Source organism: Alligator sinensis, unplaced genomic scaffold (assembly GCF_000455745.1).
Source record: "Alligator sinensis unplaced genomic scaffold, ASM45574v1 scaffold246_1, whole genome shotgun sequence".
In the NCBI taxonomy this organism is placed as follows: domain Eukaryota; kingdom Metazoa; phylum Chordata; order Crocodylia; family Alligatoridae; genus Alligator; species Alligator sinensis.
The window spans coordinates 1,195,131-1,218,378 of NW_005842367.1; the positions used below are offsets into that span (position 1 = coordinate 1,195,131).

General features: G+C 39.5%; 1 protein-coding gene across 5 annotated transcripts in view; it reads right to left on the reverse strand.

Annotated features, from left to right (window-relative positions):
* Positions 1-8,343: 8,343 nt before the first annotated feature.
* Positions 8,344-23,248, reverse strand: part of FAM114A1 (family with sequence similarity 114 member A1) — an 80,905-nt gene continuing 66,000 nt past the window's right edge. For 3 of the 5 annotated variants that reach the window (XM_025210673.1, XM_014522542.2, XM_025210672.1), the window contains 6 exons: positions 18,119-18,228; positions 17,169-17,336; positions 15,775-15,914; positions 14,864-14,936; positions 12,008-12,061; positions 8,344-9,672 (listed from right to left, as the gene is read on the reverse strand). In XM_025210673.1, the coding sequence (XP_025066458.1) occupies positions 9,571-9,672; positions 12,008-12,061; positions 14,864-14,936; positions 15,775-15,914; positions 17,169-17,336; positions 18,119-18,228 (647 nt within the window). In that variant the 3' untranslated portion in view covers positions 8,344-9,570. The remainder of the gene's footprint in view (positions 9,673-12,007; positions 12,062-14,863; positions 14,937-15,774; positions 15,915-17,168; positions 17,337-18,118; positions 18,229-23,248) is intronic. The other 2 variants (XM_025210674.1, XM_006029232.3) reach the window with 2 other exon arrangements.

Sequence of the window (23,248 nt, forward strand, 5' to 3'; positions counted from 1 at the left end):
TTAAACGGGGCTGTCCAGCTTCTGGGTGGCTAGGGGCTGCATGTTCTCCGGTGGCATGCTGTAGCATGTCAGTGCCCCTGCACCATCTGGGGTCTCCCTGAACTTTCTCCCTGGCCACCAGCCCACTTGGCCTGGTGGGTTGTGATGCCCTGTTCCACCCTCAGGGGCAGGGACAGGAAGCAGACACTGGAGGAGGGAGCAGGAACCTGGAGACCCCAGTAGCAGCTGCAGAAGAGTGATGAGGGGATCTGTACCTGGACTGGGAGTCCAGGGCCCTCAGGTTAACTTGGTGGAGGTTGTATGCAGCCTGTAAGCTGCCACTTGGATAGCTCTACCTTAAAATAGAAGAAGCCTAGCTCTGTTCTTTGAAAGAAGGGACACAAGCACGGCCTTTCACGAGAGGTTCCAGGCTGTGTATCCCAACTGAACAGATAATCAGGACTTGTAGAAGAGATGGTATCTTTTATTAGACCAACATTATTATTGTTGGTTTAATAAAATACAACATCTCTACTATGAGTCCTGGTTTTCCTCAAGACCAATACAGCTACAACCTGGATACCCAAGTGAACAGAGGCATCTTTAGTAACCTGACAGAAGATGTTGGTGTGGGAGGTCAGTAATGAAGACTCCCAGAGGTCATGTGTTTCCTTATGATCAGGTCTGGGCAGGTGCACACTGGGCTGGCTGCCTGCTCGGGCTCCTATGCTGAGGAGTCCAACTCTCCCAGGCACTGAACAGGGAGCTTAGGCGCCTTGCTCAGAGCTTGGAATTCCTTGCCATGGGCAGGTGGCTGAGGCCTGGACTGGCTATTTGATCTTTTTTGAATCACATCCTCCATTTTGACTTTTAGTTGTAACGTCTTTTTCTTTTGCAAGAAAAATTCAATACACTGGCAGGCAGAAAAAAATGAAAATTGAGAAATAGTTTACAGTACCACCAAACTTAAATTACTTTCCTTTTGGCTCCTTCACTACTTTTTAAAAAAAATTAATTATTTTCAGTTTCAGGCACCTTGGTATAAAACATAATCAATACTCTATGAGAGAAAAGGCATAATCAATACCTTATGAAAGAAGGCACCTTAATTTTCAATACATTCTTCATGACATGTTATCTATCTTCTGTTCATGAAGGTGCCAGGGACCTCAATATTTCAGTTAAGAGGGCTTTGTATTTATTCCAGCCATTCAATATTAGCAAAATATGACGAACAACCTGAGTAGTGCTGTGGCATTAACCTTAATGAGAGATTATAGATTTCATATTTATTTGGGGTTCATTCAGGATTTATACATATTCCAAAGGTTGGAAGGCCATCTTGGCTATAATTAATTTTCTAGCTGCATTGTCCATGTGCCACCACTTTGTTTCATTCCATAGGTGAAAATGATCCTTAACATTGCAGTATCTGGCTGCTGACATAGATACAAGAAAGGTCACTAAAAGGGGAAAATCCTGCAGTCCAGTGCAAATTCAGTAGGAATTTTGCATTGAAATCAGACAGTATTTTGTACACACAAATATAGGATTTTAATGGGTTAAGGTAAACTGTGGAGAAATACTGCAGATTTAGCTCTAAACTACAAAATCTGTTTTTTTACAACTTTTTAAAAGCACCAAATGGATTTGGTACCTCTTGATAAATTGCAATTCTATTTTTGCACTAGCTTAGGTCATTAGTATTCAGACTCATTATCTCCTGCAACTTTTCCTTACTTTCCATTTATTACTGCTCCTCTGAGTGTAATAGAGCTGTTTGGGCTGAGCAGGGTCCCAAACTCATTCTGTGCTGACATATTATTTGTGGGTACAATTTACCCATAAATTACTAGCAAGAGACAGAAATTGCAGAGCCTGGGCTTCAGACTCCCTTGTGCTAAATCCATCAGGATGAACAGATTGTAAACTGCCCATTGCGAATATGATATGCGGCAATTTAGCATCATGTTAATACTTCATAACCTCCATCCCTTACATTTATATGGCTTTTCCCTCCTGAAGGTTTCTGAAATTATTTCTCCAGTCATTATACTGCACCAAGAGGTTCAGCTTTAACAGGAACAGTTGTGAACATGAGCTTTTGAATGACTGAGCTGATATGAAGGTTTTTAAAAATATCTACCTAGATACGTTTGAAATATCTGTTTCTACTTTTTGTGTCATTATAAAAAGTCCAGGAAATCCATTGCCTTTCTTGATTTTTTGAGGCATTGGGGCCATTTTATTTGTTTAGCTATAGTGATAAGTTCAAACCTTTTAGAAATGGACTCTTTAATATGGTACACAAAGTAAATCTTTCCCCTATTTGCATTTTTTTATTATATAACTGTAGAACTCAAGAGGTGGAAGAGAAATGCTTAGGTTATCTTAAATCAGTGCAAGATTCTTAATGCTTTTCTGCTCAAGGCTTAAATGTTTCAAGTGGTTGTACTCACTGCTTTCTTTCTGGGACTACTCAATAATCCAGAAAATCTTAAGAATTTTTTCCTTTAATTCCATTGTTCCTACTTATACTCCATTGCAATAGCCTTTAAAATTCCTCCTTCTGTAACTTATTTCTTCATCTATAATCTGAATGGTTCCTCTACACTTCCCTTCCTTGCTAGCACCTGGGCTGTGAAGCAGGGAGAGGACTCTGATGCAGGCCTGGGGGAGGGAACTGAAGTGCCCCAGGAGCTGAAGGGGGAGCAAAGGTGAAGCTGGGGGAGGGAGGGCAGAACCAACAGGAACTGGACAGAAGCATGAGTGGGCACTGGAGCACCCTGGGCAGCAGGTGCGCATGGAGCACCATTAGTGGCTGTGCTGCTGCTGGCGTACAGATGCTGCTCTTTTAGCACCCCCACTTCATTGTGCTACTGTGATGTGGGTGGCAAAATAGATGTAGGGGCAGGCAGAGGTGATGTAAGGCCTGGGAAGACAAACCAGTCCTTCCCTTTACCTGTAAGTTGCTGGTAAATGATGTCCAAAGTGATCAGTGGAATTTAGAACTGGGCTGTACTTCTATACACTCAAAAATGAGGTTGGTTCCACTGGTTGAATCCACTGGATACAAGTATTCATTCCCATACTTAAGGTATTTTTTCTTGAATACATTTTAGCCAAATGTGCCCTCACCCTGTCAAGCACAAGAGAAACAGCTATCACTTTGAGAGTTTTACTCTCATACTTTCCTTTTTTAACCAGCTGCCACTTTTGTTCACAGAATTAGCCCTTATTAAGATATCTTTAGAGTCTATGCACTTTACTATGATGTTATGTAGGAAATAATTCTCCTTAAGCTTCTGGGGAAAAACATTTAAACCCCAGAAGGAATAAACAGAGCTCTGCTTTCTGCCTATTAGAAAATCCTTACAAAAGATTGTAAAGGGACATTCTTCGAAGGAGATAAGAGTGGAGAACTACTTCTACTGCTGATTTTTTGCCAGAGCTGAGCTTTGGAGTGGGGGCTGAAGGTAAATACAATTGGGGGGTGATCTAGTTTGAGCAGCCTGTCTAATTAACTAGCCTCTTTCCTGTGGGCTTGATTTCTTTGAACAGCCTGATCTTTGCCTCATTTTCTTCATGTCCCTCCTTTTTTTGCTTGATTTCAGAAAGGCTGTCATTCATATTCTGCTGAAAATAATTGGATGTCACCTCTTGTTTAGTTTGATCAAGTTTGCAAAGTACTTTAAAAAAAAAGCCTACCTTTCTTTCAGACCTTAGAAATAAATTCTCTCTTTCCCATTGATCACCTCCCTTTTAACATCAAAGGATCCCCTCTTCTTAATGCTTCAGAACTTAGAGCCTTTTATTTTCATTATGTTTACTTATACATTTGTTCACCAGCATCTTTGATAATCTGAGCTCTAGAAATACTGTTGTTTGGGCTGCTGAGTCAGATATTAAAAGAATGAAAATGAGCAGCTCTGACAATAAAAGTTGCTATTTTAGTCTTCATATGATTAGTCACAAAAATTGATTCTTAGATAAAAGAAAAATATTTGTTTAGGGTCCAAGGGGCTTTGAAATAGACTGTAACTATTTCAAAGCAGGTCAGATTAGCTGAATGTGCCACTTTAAGGCTTGCTCTGAGGTGATTTAAAAAAGATCTCTGAAAAGTAATTTTCCAGTCTTAAAATTCCAATAGAACAGATAGGCCTGTCATTTAAATTTAAAGTCGAATATCTCATAAATAATCCCACTGGTGGGGTTCATGCGATGAACATTTTTATGAATCAGACAAAGGTAAAAAGTCCTCAATGTGTCAAACAGGATTCTGTTGTCTTTCAGACTCATTTGAGTTGTTATGAAGACTGACCTGCTGATGCATCATTAATAAAGCATCTAAAATCATGCTGGTTGCAATTATTTATTACAGGAAGGCATGCTTTGTAATTTAGAAAAATATATTAATAGTTTCAATGGATAATCTAAAGGACTTGAGAAAAATAGAAGAGACAGTTCCTTTGTTCAGATGTCTCAAGCAGTGGGAGCTGTTGTGTAGGAGTAAGTCATAGAGAAGAGCCATTTATGCAAGAATAGGTCATACCCTAAAAAGCAGTAAATAAATTATAGCTTTCTTTTTTAATTTTGAAAAACAAATGCTAATACTTTTGTTACTGAACTACAACAAATGCCTGCCAAAGACTTGGCTTCTAGCTAAGCTTAGCATGATTACCTGAAATTTTTAGATTTCCATATGTGTATTTATTCCTGTATGTACCTCCTCAACACAGTTTTTCAGTCTAATACATGCAAAAGACTTACTCATTCTGAAACCTTCTTCTCTGCAAAGTAAAGGTGTACATAACAGCGAGCTATAAATCTACAACTAAATGTCATTTTTAGAGTATGAAAAATTGGTTTGCCAATGAGTACAAATAGCATATTTTAAAATTAAATATTTGAGGATTACTTAATAATTAGGCTTGGCAGAATTCAAATTTATTTTTTAAAATGTTGACAGCTAAATTAATGCTTATATTTAAGTATTTATTTTGATTTTTATTGATTGAATTTTTCAGGATTGTGCAAAATTGATTTTTATCAGTTTAGCTCACAAACACACACATGCATGCATGGTGGCTGCGCTGGTAAGGCTGTGCTAGGAGGGGCAGGGCTAGTAATGCCTGGAAGCCTGGTGTCACCAGCCCTTCTTTTTGCCCAGGTCCCAGCCAGGACAGGGGCCAAACTCCCGCTCACCCATCACAGGACTTTCACCCCTGCCCCACCCCAGCTGGGACCTGGGCAGAGAGAGGGGGCCAGTGGCATGGGGCTTCCTTCCTGCTGCTACCAGTCCTGCCCCTCCAATCCCCACATCCTTACTGGCATGGCCCCCAGCTCTTGCAGTGGCTGCTCTGTGTGTGTTTGCATGTTTATTGATGTCTACTGATAGGAAGCGGATCCTGCCTAGCCTATTAATAGTTTGATGGATTCGAAGGCACACAAGGTATCTGGGTCATGGACAAGAAGGCAATGAAAGCAAGTATACTCTTCCTAAAAACTCTGATCCAGATTCTACTCTTGGTTGTATATAAAGGTAAATCACAGAAGCAGAGGGTGAAGACTTATGAGTCCATCTGGTCGTCAGGTTATTGTTCCCTACTTTCCCCTCTCTATTTTCTAGTGCTTCCTTAAAGTTCTGCATCTCATTTGGGGCTCCCATTAGTTTGAGCCTCAGTGATAAAAAACACTGCTGATTGCTTTTTTACCATAAAAAAGGGGGGTCGGACTCGATGAGGGGGTCGGACTCGATGATCTATTGAGGTCCCTTCCGACCCTAACATCTATGAATCTATGAATCATAAAGAACACATATCACTGTAGACAAAATATTTTAATGCTGGAAATCCAATATTTGTTTGAAGTTGTATCTTTACTACTGGCATACTTATCTAAAATTGATTTTAAGATTTCATTCATGATTTCATGATATTTATTATAGGAAGACATTACTATGCCCCAAGATCAGATGCAGTACCTTTATGCAAACACTCTGCCCTGTATACTTCCTTTCCTAAAAGGGTATTTAAATTAATTTTTTAGTAGGAACTTCATATATTGTTTTATTCATCTCTTTTTTTTTGCCTCTTTTTACTTAAGGGCAAAGCACTGACTCACCTTATGTATAATTTAAGTGGTACAAGGAAACCTGTAAAAGGACCACCTCAGATAAGCAATCCCGTCTTAAATCATTTCCCTTGACAACTCTTTACAGTGTCCCCTAAGGCATCCAGTTCAATTTTGTTCAACCTTTAGTTAAAAGACTCTTATCAGACAACAAATTTTCAATGCTCCCTTCAGGGCTTCTTCAAGAGGATTAACTCTGTGTATCCTGCATTGGATTCCAAAGTAAAACTGAGATACTTGCTTTCAATTTAAGAGAGAGGCCTAGACTCATTATTTATGCCCAAGAAAATCAACTTAAACATGGGGGTAATATGAAACTTTCATAATAACCTATAGAAACTATTCATGTAAAAGCAACATCACATTTACAGAGGCTGCCTGCAAAGCTCTATTGTGTCTGATTTGGATTGAAAAGCTTCTCAATTAAAATGTATGGGCAACTAATTTAAAAGTCAAAATAACATCTACACCTAAGGCATAGAAAAGGTAAATATAAGTACTTTAGTTTTCTGGATATTCTCCCTTTAAAATTAAACAGGATTTTAATCATTCACTATATATTAATTTGACAACATATAAATTGGACACAAATACTGCTTTAAACAATAAGGTATCTATAAAGGATACTGGATCTTAGGGGGCATTCATCTAACCCAATGTGGATACTGGAGACATGCTTCTTTAAAACCCGAAACTGCAGTTGCACATGACTACACTTTTGGTCTTTGGGTCAGATAACACGCAAGCATAATTCAGGTTCAATGAAACACTAGTGTGTGTCTCCCCACAGGAATTAGAAAGGTCTACCAAAAAAAGAGGCATGTGAACTTTTCCCACTTGCAACTGGCAGAAGCTGGGGAAACCAGCGATGGTTAGTACCCAGTATTCTGAATTAATTTTCTCTTGTTTTAGAACTTGTATTTGAAAATAAAGCTTTCTCTGAAGGGAAGACTTGGGACAAGACGGTTGTTAGGGGCATCACTGTACTTTCCTGGCTAGTCAAATTGCTCGTGACTTTACAGTATCATCTCCACTTTTCCAAGTGACCTTCTTTGTTTCATGTTGCATAATCATTAACTGGTCAATAAGTAACATAAGTAACAATGAATGTCAAATTTAGTTTGCCAATTGAGTTGCCCAGGAGCTCTTTTCTTTCCTTTTTTTTGCTCAAGACAATGAACATTCTTTTGAGCAAGTTTCACACTTCTTTCCCATTTTTTGTAACTGACTTTGAAGATGTTACGCTTTTTCTGCTGCCCTGCTATGGAAGAGTTTCTTAAATATGCTAAAATCCTAGATGGCAGAATAGAAATTGTGCGTAACAAACCACAAGACCATGTAATGAGCACCCTTGCCTCTAAATTATTAAATATTTAACATACTCACTATGCAGGTGACAGCAGTATAGGAACCTCATTATGTGAGGTAGGGATACAGACCTGCTCTTTGTCATCTTTTTCAGACTCCCTAAAGTTATTATGCAATTGGCAGACACATGGATTCCTATTTCTAACAAATACAGTAATATTTTCTAGTGTCCTACTCTGATTATTTTTATGATATGGCAACACATTTCTGCTATAATCAGAACTATATTCAGATATTATCTACAATTGTATAGTATTTAAATAGAGCTTGCATCTACATCAAGGTGACAACTTACTAGGTAGTTGAGAGAAAAAGAATAAACAAGGACAAGTCAGGAGAACTGACTCCTTAAATAACTGAAAGTTTCTCCTGTCTGTGAGGTAATAAGTTTACTTTGGGCTAAATAACACTCTGTATCTAAAGGCTGAAGATTTATTAAGCCAAGGATACAGCTTTCACCAAATTAACACACAGCACCCTCAGGTTATTATTACTACAGAAATGTACTCTACAGAAATTACTACTACAGAAATGTATTCAGTACTATTACTACTGAAATGTGCTATCCACTCTCTCAAATTGGCCACTGCCCTTAGAATTCTTCAGCCATGTCCCCATAACAAAAATGGTTGCTTCTACTTGTAACCTCATGACCATATCACTCCACCCAATTCAGTTTTCTCTTAACTGCTCCCACTGCTTTTTGTACAGTATAGAAAACCTATTAGCAGTAATTCTTTTTATGAATATAATATGTCATTTAAAATGAAGACTTCAAGTGAAATGACAGCATGGGGAGAAAGGTGAAAAAATGGAGCAATATGCTTGCTATGGGCATCTCAAAAATATGCATACAGACCTTGGTTGCCAAGAATACAGAGATTTATGTTTTGACAGTGCTGATTCTTGCTACCATATTTCCATTGTGTAAGGCACAGTTTTGCCTTAAAAAAGGAAGCCAAAAATGTAGGTGCATCTTATATACCAAAGCTATATAATACAATATAATTGAAGTCACTTTAGTAGAAGTTGCCAAACACAAATGCAATCAAATTTATGTTAAAAACATTTTTTCTACAAAGTTATCCTTTTGGAAGTGGGAGGTAGTACATTTCCTACATCGGAAAATAAAGTAACTTGCAATGTACCCTGTTGTGGCCATTCAAAATGTCTACTACTTACATCCAGGGACTCATTGTAGAGGTGAATAACATACCCACATATGGGAATACACTTCTGAGATGCACTGTAGATTGGGAATTCCAAGGACTATTGCCAATCAAAGTGAAGGAATTTTCTTAATCACTGTGTAATTAGGAAATAACTCCACAAGCACTATGCCAATCCCTTTGCTCTAGCCTATAATTCCTTCTGCCAATGAGACTAATGGGATTGGCATATATGAGTATACAATTATGGGTTAGGAAGTGCACAGATTATACCCGTACTCCAAAATGAGCTCAGGCAATTTCATTTCAGTATAATTCTTATCTTCCACAGATTTAATAAGCTAAAGTTAACGCTTAGTTAATATTGTACAAATCTTTGAACACACAGTGCTGCATAACTGCTAATGATTACTATTAGACACTGCAATAATATTGGGAAGCTCAATTACTAAATTAATTTGAGTTAATTAAGATTAAATATAGAAACTAACTTTTAAATATAAACATTTTAAACTGACGATAACACTGAAAATATATATTTTTAAAAATGAAGTGTTTGGACTGCAATGTTTAAAAAACACTGTTTTCAAATTTGAATTCAAAATACAATGGAAAGTACCAAAATTAACAACCTATTTAAGATTTATGTCCCTTCTAAATTTCAACATACATTGGTTTAGTTTAATGTGAAGAATATAATTTCAGAAAAGAAGTTTCCTATCCTAGTAGCTACAGCTGGTTGTAGAACATATAGTTGAGTTTAAAATATTATTCAATACAATTTGTGCAAAATTGCATTTAGTGTTCTCAAAGGCCTGTCAGTGGCCAGACACCTTCTGTGCCACCCCTTCCATCTGTGTACATTAAAGAGCTTAGAGCTGTGGTTCTTTTAAACACAGCGATGACAACTGCTGGGAAATTGTTACTGTTGTGCTTTCGAACAATTAGTCTGGATATGTGAAATCTGCAGAACTGGAAGCAGTAACTGGAAGGCATCCTGAATATAAGTAGTACTGTTGCAACCCTAAAGGGGAGAAAAAGCATGTGGTTCATTAATAATTTTGTCATATGTCTCAGTAAAATAAAGATATTTAAATACATTATTTTATTTGTGCTTGCTCATTTTCATTGTATATTAGGAGAGATATTCAGGCAAGATATTTGAAGCTGCATATTGATCCATTAGAAATTACATTAGGAAATTGCAAGTAATTATGGCCTGAATCATGATATAGAAGTCTGTTCTCCCCTCAGTTTCTATGTGTATCACCTTTTAAAAAGTTATATATATAATGTAGATGGAATATATCACAGTGGTGTTCAGAAGCAGACTAAACTTTCTTAATACAAGGCTGCAAATCTCTCCACTAACAGAAGTAATTTCAGACATAGTGTAGAGAGGTGTAGCATCACTGAAATCAGTGGGTTGAAATTCATGTATATCAGCTTGAACATACTCATATATTATTAACAACATTTCTAGTACTTAATGTAGCAGCAGGACACTTTGTAATATGCTGTAATCCTGGGCTGATCAGCAGTAAATCTTTGGCCAGGTACAGACATTACACTTTTACCAGTGTAAGTAATTAGAAACTGGTCTATACCGGTAACAGAACAGAAGTTCGGCACACAAAACTGGTTTATACCCGTAACAGAACAGAAGTTTGGCACATGTAGACTGGTTTAAAAATGGTGGAATCCAGTCTAAGATTTGCACTCTCCATGGGCAAATGTGTTTTCTATTGGCTACTTGATCTATGCCACTTACAGAAAATTGCGTAACTTAGACTGATTCCACCTCAGGCTTTTTGAATGTCATTATCCATTAGCCATTATCTTTGCTTAGGAGGTACACAGAAAGGTCTGCACCTGAACAATCACAAAACTCTGTAGGATGGAGCGAGAATCAAATTAAAATGTTAAAGTTTGAGGACCTAATATAAAGTACTGGAGTATAGTAAAATGTATCAACTTGGTTCCCAGCAGCTTTAGACTCAATCTATGTACCACAACAAATGTGAACATTAAAATAATCATTACTGTTAAGCTCCTGAGCTTTGCAAAAGTGTGTCTTTAAGTGGATTTCTAATTTAACACAAAGCAGTTTTATTTTAGATAGCATTTTCAGATAATTGTTATTTTCTTGTTTATAATAGCTCCAGCCTAAGTCTAGGTAGCCACAAAATGCAAATTTTCATTTTGTGTTGTGGCTTTTTATACTGAAAGAGAATGTGTGGTTTTGCTGGTACAACAAAAGACAGTATATTACATATATATTCAATTTTAAAATGGCATGAGCCCTTAAACCAAACATGATTGATATTACTGTCTCTTGGCCTCGTCCACCTGAATTTAAAATGAGTCAAAAGTAGAATTTACTAAAATTTACTGAGTCATCCCTTGTCAAGACAAGAATCAGAAAACTAATCAGAGAAATTATTTATGAGCCTTTTGGCACCTTATAAACCAAATTTTCCTTTAGTGATGTTTGTTCCTTTTTTATGTATTTGCAAACATTTATCCAAATGCAATGTAGTGCAAGTGTACCCATGTGGAAAACGAATGTTAATATTTGTTTTGAACAAATGCAGTTTTTACAAAGATAAGGCCATTCTATGACTTCAGAGCCCCTGCAACTCAAATTATGAGTACTGAAACAATTGGCTGAAATGATTTGCCTCTGCAAACTAAATCTCAAACAATTACAAAACAGTGAACATCATGAGATTCATAATTATAGTCTGTTCCTAAATAACTTGCAAGAAGGAAGAAAAGGTTAAACTTATGAAATAAAACTGCACATTGTAAATTTTCTTCCCAGCTCCTGTCAATACATTATAACAGACAACAAGAAGCATTTCACTTCTGTCAGACTGCTCCTAGGAGTCCTTTGAAAATGTAGCATTGCAGCTTTGGTGTAGTGTTTGGTGGTAAGTGCTGAAGACAGAATAGAGTTGTTTATCCAAGTTTCCCTCGCCAGCCATGGTTTGCCAACCACGGTTTTGAGTATCCACGCTTCAGAGAAGGGGGTGGGGTGGGGGGTACAGTAGAAAACTACCCCCAATGGCTCCCCTGGCTCTGCTCGTGCCTCTCACTCCACCCCCACAGCTCCCACAGTTTTGTTGGTGCCCCTCACCCACAGCCCCTGCTCCCCCAGCCCTGACGGTTTTGCCAACTGCGGAAACTTCCAGGAACCTAACCCCGGTGGTTGGCAAGGGAAACCTGTATTTATGAAACAAAGCTATAAGGATATGGCCAGTGCATTTTTATGCTTTTAATACAGACATATATGTTTTTACTTAATTCAAAGTGAGTTTATCAAAATATTTCTTAATGTGAAGTAGCCCAAAGCTTACCTCTAATAGCACACTATTGACCATTGGGTTAAGAATCTCTGCTTTCTTACTGCTCTGTGAAAGGAAAATACAGATGAGATTTAATACCAGAGTTAAACATACTTATCAGTAATATATTTCTTTAGTACTAAGTCAGTTTTGAGCACTGGCTTTATGAATTCTGAGAAGGTCCTGGTGAATAGATTTTTTTTTAATGGCAGCAGTGATTCTACTCTTCTCACTATATGTTGCCTTGTCACATAACAAAGGTAACAGCCTACAGAAAGCACTGCTTTCTTCTAACGTTGAACAAGGAGCTTTATTAGAAACAGTACTTGTTCACTGTATTGGAGAACTTCACTTGGAAGCTTCCCCAGCTTCCCTTCTGCCTGCTTCTTATTACAGACTTAAAGAACCAGCACATATTTTTCCACTTTATGAGACTCTTAAAATAGGAAGAACACTTCTTAAATCTCTTTTAAAAAATAGGAAGAAATAGAAGAAAGGTAGAAAGAGGAAAAAAAACCAGAACAGAAATGTTGTGTCAGGAACTAAAAAATCCATATTCCCATTAGCTGATTATAAATTAACCTGCCAATGAAATACCCTTGATTGTAACAATCAATGGTAAGTATGCATTTTAAAGGAAGTGAGCATGGTAATTTTTTTTTCCAATTTCTGAATAACTGCTGATATTTCAGAGCAAGGCCAAAATTTCAGTATAATGAGTAGGCACCTGAAATAAGTACTTTAACAGTGATGCTATTGTGTTGAAAGAGCTCTTTCATTCTAAACCACTCCCTCAGTGGCTGATCACAATTTGCCAAATTATCTTTTGTCTCAGTCCAACCTCAGACCGCTGGACAATGTGAGCTTGCCAAAAGCATGGAAAAGTGGTCTGTCCTGTCTGCGCTCTAAATTATTGTACAAGATGCATGTAGTTAGTAGTCTGTATTGCTGAACATGTGGTACGGGCTGGACTGTGTTTATGGAGCACAGCCCCGTCATGAGAGTAATATAAAGCTGCACTGCCCCCAGAGAAGAGTTCAAGGAAAGACTGGATCTCATGTCTCTTTGCTTGGAGGAGGATGCACAGTTTGCATGGTTCTGTTAGATGACGCTTCCTTTTTTCCTTGCTGCTGGTGGTGGGCCGAAGATCAGCATCCTCCCCTCCCCTTGACCCTGAAGATAAAGTGTTTATGTTCACAGGCACTGGGACTGTTCAATGCAGTATGCTTCCTACAAGGTGTAGGGAGACTCGACCTTTTAGGCACCTGCACAAGTTCCAGACACACTGTGGCCTCAAACTCTGGGACTATACAGCATAAAGTTCATGTGTACCAGCAGGCAGAAATAAAGTTGTTGCAAGATCTTTTGTTCTGCATTTCCTGGGTTAAGTCTGCTTCATATTTCATGTTTATTTTTTATGCACATATTTACTGAAAATGCTGCACAAGAAATGTGAAAATAAGCTTAGAAACAGCCAAAGCAAGAAGATTCAATTTGCATGGCATGTAGCAATGTAAACTGTTCAAAATCAAAGCAAGCCAACAAATTATGTTCTTTTTAAATAACCCAGAAAAAATGTCCAGTGATACACTGAGGGAGCTCTCAGGGGCCTCTTATTTCTAATTCCTACACAAAAGTGAAAGGAAGACTGGGCACGCTTCCCTACTTTTTATACAAGTTCACCTTCTCACTGGGAAAAGAAAGGGTTTATCTCTGAAGTTCAAAAAACTATTTCTGAAAAGCAGCTTATTTTTATCTTTGGGCTATGCCAGATTACTCAGTTGTCTGGTACATTCCAAAATATTTTGTTGGGGAGGTTGTTGCTTCTCCTTCACTGGCTCTCATAAAGATCTTTGCTACTCCTGAATTCAAGTCACACAAATTATTATACTATCAGTGTCCTCATTATATTTTTCAGGGTAAAAAAGGATAACCATTTCCAATAAGACTGCTGTCTAGGAGCTTGATTGCTAAGTGGGGCATTTTGATTGTAATGAGAATAATTTTGTTTAAATGAAAAACCAAATGGATAGATTTTCTAGTTCCTCAAACCTATACATTGCAAATATAATCACACTGACCTATCAGATGTATAAAAGACTAAATGGCAATTTATGATGTGAATCACATTGTTAAGACACCAAACAGATTATAACTGGCAATATTTGGTGGGGAGGGGTTAAAGTACAGCTGCACATAAAGAAATAGGCTGAGTAGATATCCTAAAATACTGAAGGACTCTTATTTGAGTGCTTGGAGTGTTGTGAGTGGACTCAGTAATTGGCAGAATAGTTTCTAGAAGACTTAGGAACTATGTCAGTGATTCTCAACCAGGGTGTTGTGACACCCTGGTGTGTCTTGAGACCCTTTCATGGGTGCTGCAGGGTGCAAGGCAATTTAGCACTGTTAAGTGTGCAAACATGATTCACAAGATAAACCCAGAGATTTCAAATATGAATTCATAGGGTTAAAACATTCTGACAAGTTGTGGGCTTTCTGAGTTCCTTGCAACAGAAGAATTGCTCTATTATTTTTTTGTAGTAAAAAAGAATGAAAGCTAAGAGCTGGCATTTTCTAATGAGTGCCTTGAGTCTAAGAAGGTTGAGAACCACAGAACTATGTAGATGCAGTGGTCACTGACAGCTTAAGGAAGATAGGAGACATACATTGCAGAGGCTACTTCAGCTCACATGATCAAGCAACCACTGGGATTCTGTTGCAAATATCCTCTGTATGTTCTGTAGCAAGATAGGAGAGGACTCAGGCTCTCCCTACTCCTATGCTAGTTTCTTGCAGAAAGTTGGTTTATGCTATATGTCCCTCAAGACTGTGTTATAAAAAATATATTAGGAAATGCTGTTATCTTACCCCAACTGCCATTAAGGAATCAGAAAACTTCTTAGCTAAAGATGACACTTCATTGCACATGGCACTTGTTAAACTAGTTTAAAACAAGAGAGACAAATGTTAAAAATATACTTAAAGTCTTTTACCCAGGATAGTCAGATCCCTCAATGTGTCTCAGAAGTTAAAAAATATTCTTCAGACAATCTAATTTCTAATTAAATTAATTTTGTCTTAAAGTATGATTGGTGGATTTTGCTCAATTGGTACTTATAAGCATGACAGAGGCTTTAAAAATCCAGTGGTGGCCACAGCCAGAAAAAGGACTAGGCCAAACACAGCTCTGTTTCTACATGGTAGGTTTTTGTTTTTTTGTAAAATACCCTAGACTTTTAGTTTAATTATTGTTTTACTTAAGTTATACACTGAAAATACCACTGGAAATAAATTACAACCTCCTCACCTCCACCTAGAATGAATATAGTGAGCATTCTTCCTGAAAGCAGTAGGGTGTGGGCTATAATTGCATAGGAATAGATTTGCAATGTTTATAATTGCATAGATTTTTGTGCATTTTTTCGCACAGCACAAACTCTATTATGAACTGCAAAAGCAAATCCTATGCATTCTGGTTTACTATCTTTAGAGCTGCTGATAAAATGTCCACTCAGAATGAGTAAACACATCTATCAGTTATGATGACAACAATTTTCAGTTTGTGCATTTGTAAAAATTATACATTATGTGCAAATCAGAGACTCACAATTAGCCCTGTAATTACTTTTGACAATATACTGGCAGAAGCCTCAGAAGCAGGCCTGTTTGTTGATCCATTGTGTTACAGTATCCACAAACACTATGGGCTCAATAGGATTTTAAGATTTTTAAGCAAATACTCTCCTCTTGATGACAAAAAGAAATAAAAATGTACTCACTTTGTCAGAACTTTTGCTTGATCCTGGACTGGCTTTTCCTCTTCTTGCCCATGAAGAATTAATTCTGCTACTTTATGAAGCTGTTCGATACAACGAGCTGTTACTTCAGCAAGGCTTTCAATAGACAGCATGTAGATGTCCTTAAATGTAATAAAAAAAAGAAACAGTAATATTCTAACTTCTACAGATTATACAAGAGGCTTTGGAACTAAGTACAGACCAAAATAATTGAACAATATCATTACATGCAAAGTCAAGGAATATAAGCTGTTACACTTGCTCAAAAAAAAAAACTGTAGAAGAAGAGGCATCAACTAAGGGTGAAACAAGGACCCAACACTCACTTCAGAGAAATACAAAAGGCAAAACTGCAGGGTTAAGCCCCAGGAATTTCTATTATAAAATTGTTGGATCTGGGTCCTTATAAGAGTCCTGAACTCCCATGGAATTTATACTGGCTTCACTGGGAGTTGAGAGGGTCAGGGCATTTCCAAGGGATGTTTGTATGGTAAAAAAAATAATTATGCTCTTGGTAAAGAACTTTTTAGACAGAAACAAAGTGACTATATCCAAAACTCCTTTCAATCTCTCTTGATAATTTGGCAGCATCATTAACATCATAATCTACAACAGACACAACACCAATCAGCTTCCTACATTTAACAGCATTTGAACTCTTTTAAAGAAAGCATAACAGATTCTTTAATATAGGTCATAACAAATTCCCAACATTTCATGCTGTCATAACTTGAATTAAGAATTTCAATCACAACTACTACTTTAAGAGAAGGCAGTTGTCTCAAAGGATATGATATATTTGGCCTTAGGCAAGGCTTTTCATGGAGGGACTTAATACTTTTGATTCCACTAAACAAATTCTATTTTGCTCATCTGTGATTTTAGATATCTATGATTTAAATATATGTTGATTACAATGTTTTATTTATTGGCATCTAGAGAAAGAGCCATTGCAGAAAGTTGAGTCAAGACTTTAAATATGGGACAGAACTATAGACAGAATATCTAAGACTTCAATTAATCGACCCGTTTGTATAAAAGGTACACTTGAATCTGTTAATTTTTAAAGAAAAGCTGAAACAAGTTAGTAGTCAGAGGGATGATATTGTTGATGTTCATTAATAGGAACAGTCTGATAGTAAAAATACTCATACAAGTAAGGTTTGCAGGGCTAGGGCCATAGTTTGTAGTTGTCAATTACAATCTTTTTAAAGTCACTTCCTGACCATTACTAATTTAAACACCTGAAGGTATTAGAAACCACAATGGTACAATACAACACATGGGAATAAGATAGCAATATTGGCTAGCTAAACAAGCTATTCAAACAGGTTATGATCCTGTTAATGAGATATCTACTTCAAGTGCTATTTTACCTCCACAGTTTTGTTTTTCTTTACTTCTCCTTGTTGATCTGCACCATCTTCTCCTTCTTCAGTCTTTTCCTCACCATTTTTTTCAGTGTTTTCCTCTAGCTTCTCTTCCAGAGCTGGCAATCTTGAGAAGTTGGCTTCTTCCAGCCACTCATGAGCTTTTTTCCTAGCCTACCAAATAAGCCCCATAAAAACACAATACAGTTCATGTACAGCTGATCAGATGATATTGCTGAGACATATTAACAATACATTTTCACTTAGCTTTATTGTTCCACTCAAAAGTTTTATCTACCTCAGGCATGTGGGTAGTGTTTAAATGTCTATATTTTAAAAAAATCATGTTTATATAGGGAGAAATCTCTCTTTCTGCAGAAAGGCTGACTACCTATCAACAATATTGTATTGTACTGTCTGTCTCTACTCTGCACATAAAGCTGTTGTTAACACTGGGGTCACTGAAACCTCAACCATGTGCAGTCTGTTTCAAAGGTATAAAGTAACATGAGAGAGAGAAAGATAACTAGTCCTTAAGGGAAAAAGTAAAACCGAACAGGATACAGGAAAGAGAAAATAAAACAAAAGTCTAAATTCTGAGATAAGTGGACAGAAAATAATTGGACCTTGAGCTGCTTTGTTTCAGGAAGGTCAGAGTAGACACAACTTGAAGCAGTAATGCCACTCACTTCAACGGTATTTTCCCAGTTAGCTAGTATGGAGTGTATTATTTCTTTTTCAATGCCAAGTCTAATTAGATGTGAAAAACACTTTGTTTCCAGTTCAAACATTGTAGTTTGAACACTTTTTTTGAAAAACAAACAAGATCAGTACTGAACTATGTTCTGAACTGAAGCTCATTGCTGAACCCAATAGGCCAACCACCCTTAAGATCTGAAGATCCACATTTTGTATTCCTCTGGGAAGTGGATGGAGGCTGTGTAACTTGTACCAACCTTATTAAGTTTATCAGGAGTAGCAGCTACATGCAATTCAAACAGCAGTTCAGTAAGCATGCTAACAAACTCTTCTCCCATGTCTGCTGCAGAAGGAGACAAGATGATTTCTGTAAGAGGATTATCATCATTATATTACTCATGACTGAATACATAGAGCCAAACCAGAGCATCCAAAACCCTCACCCACTTCTAGCACGACAAAAGCTTCATTGGTTAAGCCAACAATGATGGAATGAAGATGGGAGACCTGGAAAAGGACTGAAAGCAGCAGAAAGAACTATATAAATGACAGATTCTGGTTTGACACTTTGGCTATTCATCCCACCTAATTCTAGATCTCACTGCTGGTGCTCTGGAATCTCCTGACAAAACATCATGGGGGAGAATGCACACAAGCCTCTTCCCTCAAATGAGATAATATAAACTACAGCAGAGCCAGGTAGAGCAAGAGTTTTAGAGAGAACATATGGGAAAGGTGTTCCCAGCTTGCTTTCTCAGGAGACTACACTCCAAAGGCCATCTAATCTTTTACTTTAAGAATGAATTTGATTATGTAGAGCTTTTTTCTTTTGTAGTCCAGACTACACGGTCTTAAAGGAGCAAGACTTTCCTTACACAATGTGCATGATTAAACCAGACATTCCCAGTACTTCATCTCCATCTTGGTCATGGAGATCCCTTTGCCCATGTTAGCTAAAGCTAACATCTTCATAGATAATGAATTCCAAGGTAATCATTTCTGCTTTGTCACTGCATCATTTATTAGATGGATTTCCTAAATGATAACAGTTGGATCTATTCATCTACACTGAACCTACATTGAGTTTGGATTTTTCATTAGTGCTTTCTGGGGAAATATACCTCAATACAGTTCTGTTAGTATCAATTTTCTTGGGCTACTCATGCTAAAGATCAGACTCCCAACTAAGCTCCAAAACCCATCTAGTTCTGAAATGTTTTCAAGTGATATTTTGTTCCCATTTTTCTCTATTTACTAGTTAAGGTCTAACTTCCAAAACAGAGTTCAACTGGGAGTCGAGGACCATCATGCTAGCTCTGGACAGGATGAATCTTCCTCCTGGAGAAGTACCTTGCTTTGCAATTAACTAATCTTGATGGAACTCCAAAAAGATACTGACAGTTTTCTTTATGCTACATAGTATCTGGTCCTCAGATTATAATCTTGGCCAGGGACATACAATCAAAAAGCCCACACCTGAATTGATTCAATCACTGCAGGTTATTCTATCTGTGTAGACTGAACCGATTTGCAAGTGAACAGACATTCACTTTTGATTCCAGAAATGCAGCCACGTCCCTGCAGTGGCTCAGGCTAGAAGCTGGGGACGCTAGAACAAGCCCTCCCTTCCCTTAGGCAGCAGCCACAAGGTTGGAGGGAAGCTGACCTGAGGGACATGGCCAAGCCCCCCAGCAGGATGCCTGCAGGGACCCCAGCCAGGATGTACTTGGAGGGGGGGAGCAGCCCTTGCCAGGCATGTCCCTGAGGGGGGGGGCGTGGCCAGACACCAGCTCAGGCAGCAGTTTAGGCAAAGCAGGGCAGGGAAGGACATTAAACTCTCGTCTCCCCTCCTGGGCATGGGGACCCCACCTGGGGTCTGCCTGGCTTTCCCCCCTGCTTGTGTGTCAAGTGGCCTGGCAAGAGCCAGCCAGCATGGCCCCGCTATCCGCCCAGGGCTGAGACCGGGGCTGTGGGACTCAGGCTGAGGCTGGGCCTGAGCTGTGGCTATGGGGCTGAGCTGGGCTGGCCCATGGGTGCTGCGGAGGGCGGACGGATGTGGAGGGGCTGGGCTGGGTTGGGCCATGTGGGCTAGACCCATCCCAGTGGGCTGCAACTCAGGCTGGGGCCCTGGGAGCTGTGCCGTGGATTGTTCCCAGTGCCAAGGCTGGGCCAGGCTGTCATGGAGCCACAGCTGGCTGGGAAGTGTCTGGTGGGACTGGCCTGGGTTGGGCCATAGGGACAGGGCCCTTCACAGTTGGCTGCAGCTCTGTGACAGACTGGCCCAGTGAAATGGCTGGTGGTTGGCCAGGCAGCGGCATGGAGGCTGGCCTGGGCGGCAGCATAGAAGCAACGCCACTGGACCTATGAGTGGGCACCTTGGCAGCTGGACTGGCTATGTGGGATGTACTAATTGTGCCCATGGCTGCCTGGGCAGGCTTGGAGGTGCTGGCAGTCCTGGAGCCCAACAGCCGCCCACATGAATGGTGCGTGCCCCCAGAGGCTGGGGGGGCACGGTTGTGCCGGCGGGAGCCTGGGGGCGGAAACCTGGCGACAGTGAGTTCCCACAGACACCGCTGGCACTCTCGGCAGTGCGGGGGTGGCGAGCGTCGACCATGGGTTGGCGACCACCCGAAGGCGCCATCGGCAATGTCAGTGGCAGCCAGGGACAATCAGGGACCGCCTGCAGGCTTTGCTGACAGTGTCAGTGACATCTTTTTGCAGGGGGCACACTGCTATGCGCAGGGGGTGCACATGCACCCACGTGCACCCTCTACGCGTTGCCCCTGGTCGCCCATCATAGGGGCTTGTGTGCCTGCAGCCACTGCACCCCCTGTTCATTACTGTGCAATACCCAACCAGCTGCAGCCGCATCAGAAGCTGCATGCTGGCCGGGGCCGGCAGGGCTGTTCTGCCTCTCACCTCCAGCTGCTGCTACCACCCCTGCCCCTGCTGTGCCGCTCTGGGTGGGCAGGCAGGAAGCTTCAGCCCAGTGGCTTCTGCCCAGCACATGGAGCTCTGGCTCCAGCTCCTGGCTGCCTTCCATCCACTTCCCTGCCCAGCGTGATGAGCAGACCTTGCAGATGGGTGGAGCAGGTGGAAAGCAACCCCCCGCCACCCAGAACAGCACAGCAGGGGCAGCAGTGGGAGAAGGAGGAGCCGCTGGAGGCAAGGGAGGTACAGTAGCATCCAGCCAGCTGCAGCCACACCAGGAACTGTTCCACCAAAGCTGTGCTGGCTGGGGCCAGCAGGGCTGTTCTGCTCCCAGGGTGGATAAAAATCAATCATTTAACACCCCCCCCCCCCCCCCCCCCCAAAAAAAACCCGATTAAAAACAATTAAAAAAAAATCATCAATAAAATACTACATTTCTCTCTCGTTAAAAAAATAACAGTTACAATTAAATCTCATCACAAACATGCTCAACCTACACTTACAGGTCTCATAAAAATGAATTAATGGCTCTGTCATACACACACACATCGAGTTGCCTACCAATCAAACATAGGCATTCGTTGATATTTTTAGCAGCAGTGCTGCAACTAAACCTATTTCAGACAACAAAGTATCAGTAGCAAGCAAAAGATTTCAATCATCCAGTAAAACCACCACCATGGATGGGTTTGTAGTAAGGACCAGCAAAAAGCAACAAGACACCAAAGATGAAAAGACTGCTCGGTTCATTTATGCCACAAATTCTCCTTTTCGCATTGTTAACAATAAACACTTCATTGACATGGTTGAGTCCTTAAGACCAGGCTACACTCCACTTCGTAGAGCAGACATTGGTGGAAGGTTACTGGATACAGTGCATGAGAAGGAACTTGAACCGCGTGCAAGAACTAATGAGGGGAAATTTGTCAATTTAAGTCTTGATGGGTGGAGCAATGTACACAATTCAATAATACGTGCCTGTGTTACAACAGAAGATGCGGTTGTATATCTTTCAGAAACAATAGATACATCGGGAAATGCCCACACAGCAGAATATTTAAAAGAAGTGGCAGTGAAAGCTGTAATAAACTGTGAACAAAAATTCTACTGTCACATGCACAGTTGTCACAGACAATGCTACAAACGTGGCAAAGATGAGAAGATATTTAGAAGAAGAAACGGAAGAATGCTGCTTAGTAACATATGGCAGCAGTGCCCATTTAATGCATCTTTTAGCCAAAGACCTAAGTACTTTTTCAGGAATAAAAGAAAATGTTGTTAAAGTTGCAAAATACTTCTGTAACAACTATTTTGCTTCAGCTTCACTGAAGAGAGCAGGAGGATTCAAACTAATTTTCCCTTGAGATGTTTGATGGAATTCTGTGGTTCGCTGTTTTGAAAAATTTATTAAGAACTGGCCTATTCTCATAAAAATTTGTGAAGAAAACCATGATAAAATAGATGGAAGTATTGGATTAAAGAGGAATGTAGAGGATATGCTCAGTATACTAAAGCCTATATCCATAGCCTTAAAAAAACTTCAGAGAGATTGTTGCTGCATTGCTGATGCTGTCAAAATTTGAAAGGCACTTCAAGAGACATTGAAGAAAGAAACCTAACCAGAAAGTTAAACTTCAGGCAATAGAGAAGCGAATGGATCAAGCACTAACTCTACCATCTGTTTAAGGACAGATGTTGTAAAATGCTGTATTGAGTTGTAAATTAACGTTTTAGTGATCAGATTTGCGCCATTGTTTAAGAAATACATGAAGAAGTATCAGTGTGTGGAAGTAAGTTTAACTAGGCCTCTTACTTGACTAAGAGGAGAGACAAAGAGAGAGAAAGAGAAGAGAAAACGATGCTGATGCTGTGTGTTTCAAAATGTTCTAAGATAAGGAAAAACCTTCACGCCTTGTTTTGTGTGTGTGCAGATGTTAACGTTTTCCTTTCCGCCGAACTAGAAGCTGATAACTGTTCCCAAAACATAGTGTTTTTTTAAAATAAGTAAACTGCTTACGTGTGACAAACAAATGATCAACATCTTTCTGTTTCTCTCAAGGTTGCTTTGTCTGAACCCTGCATCTTTTCTCGCTGTCTAAAGTATAAATATGCTTGTAGAAATCGGAGTTCCTTTGAGAACTCTCCCTGTGATCACTTGTATAGCTTTAAATAAACCTAGATGGCTCTGCCAATTCTAATACAACCACAATGCGAAGTTTGATTTCTTCCACAATTTGGTGCCGTGACTCGGATAGAGACGCCTGGAGTGATCGGTTGAGATGCAGACCGTCTCCTCACTGATGCCCCGGCTAGCCAGACTAAGGTAAGAGACCTTTTGAAATCTCTGTTGGGGCTTTTCAGTGAGAGACTGCCTGTGTGTTTTCCTGTTCGCTGTTTAAGGCTTACCCTATCCGACCCTTTTGCTGCCAGAATTGTCAGACCCACTATGTAAGTAG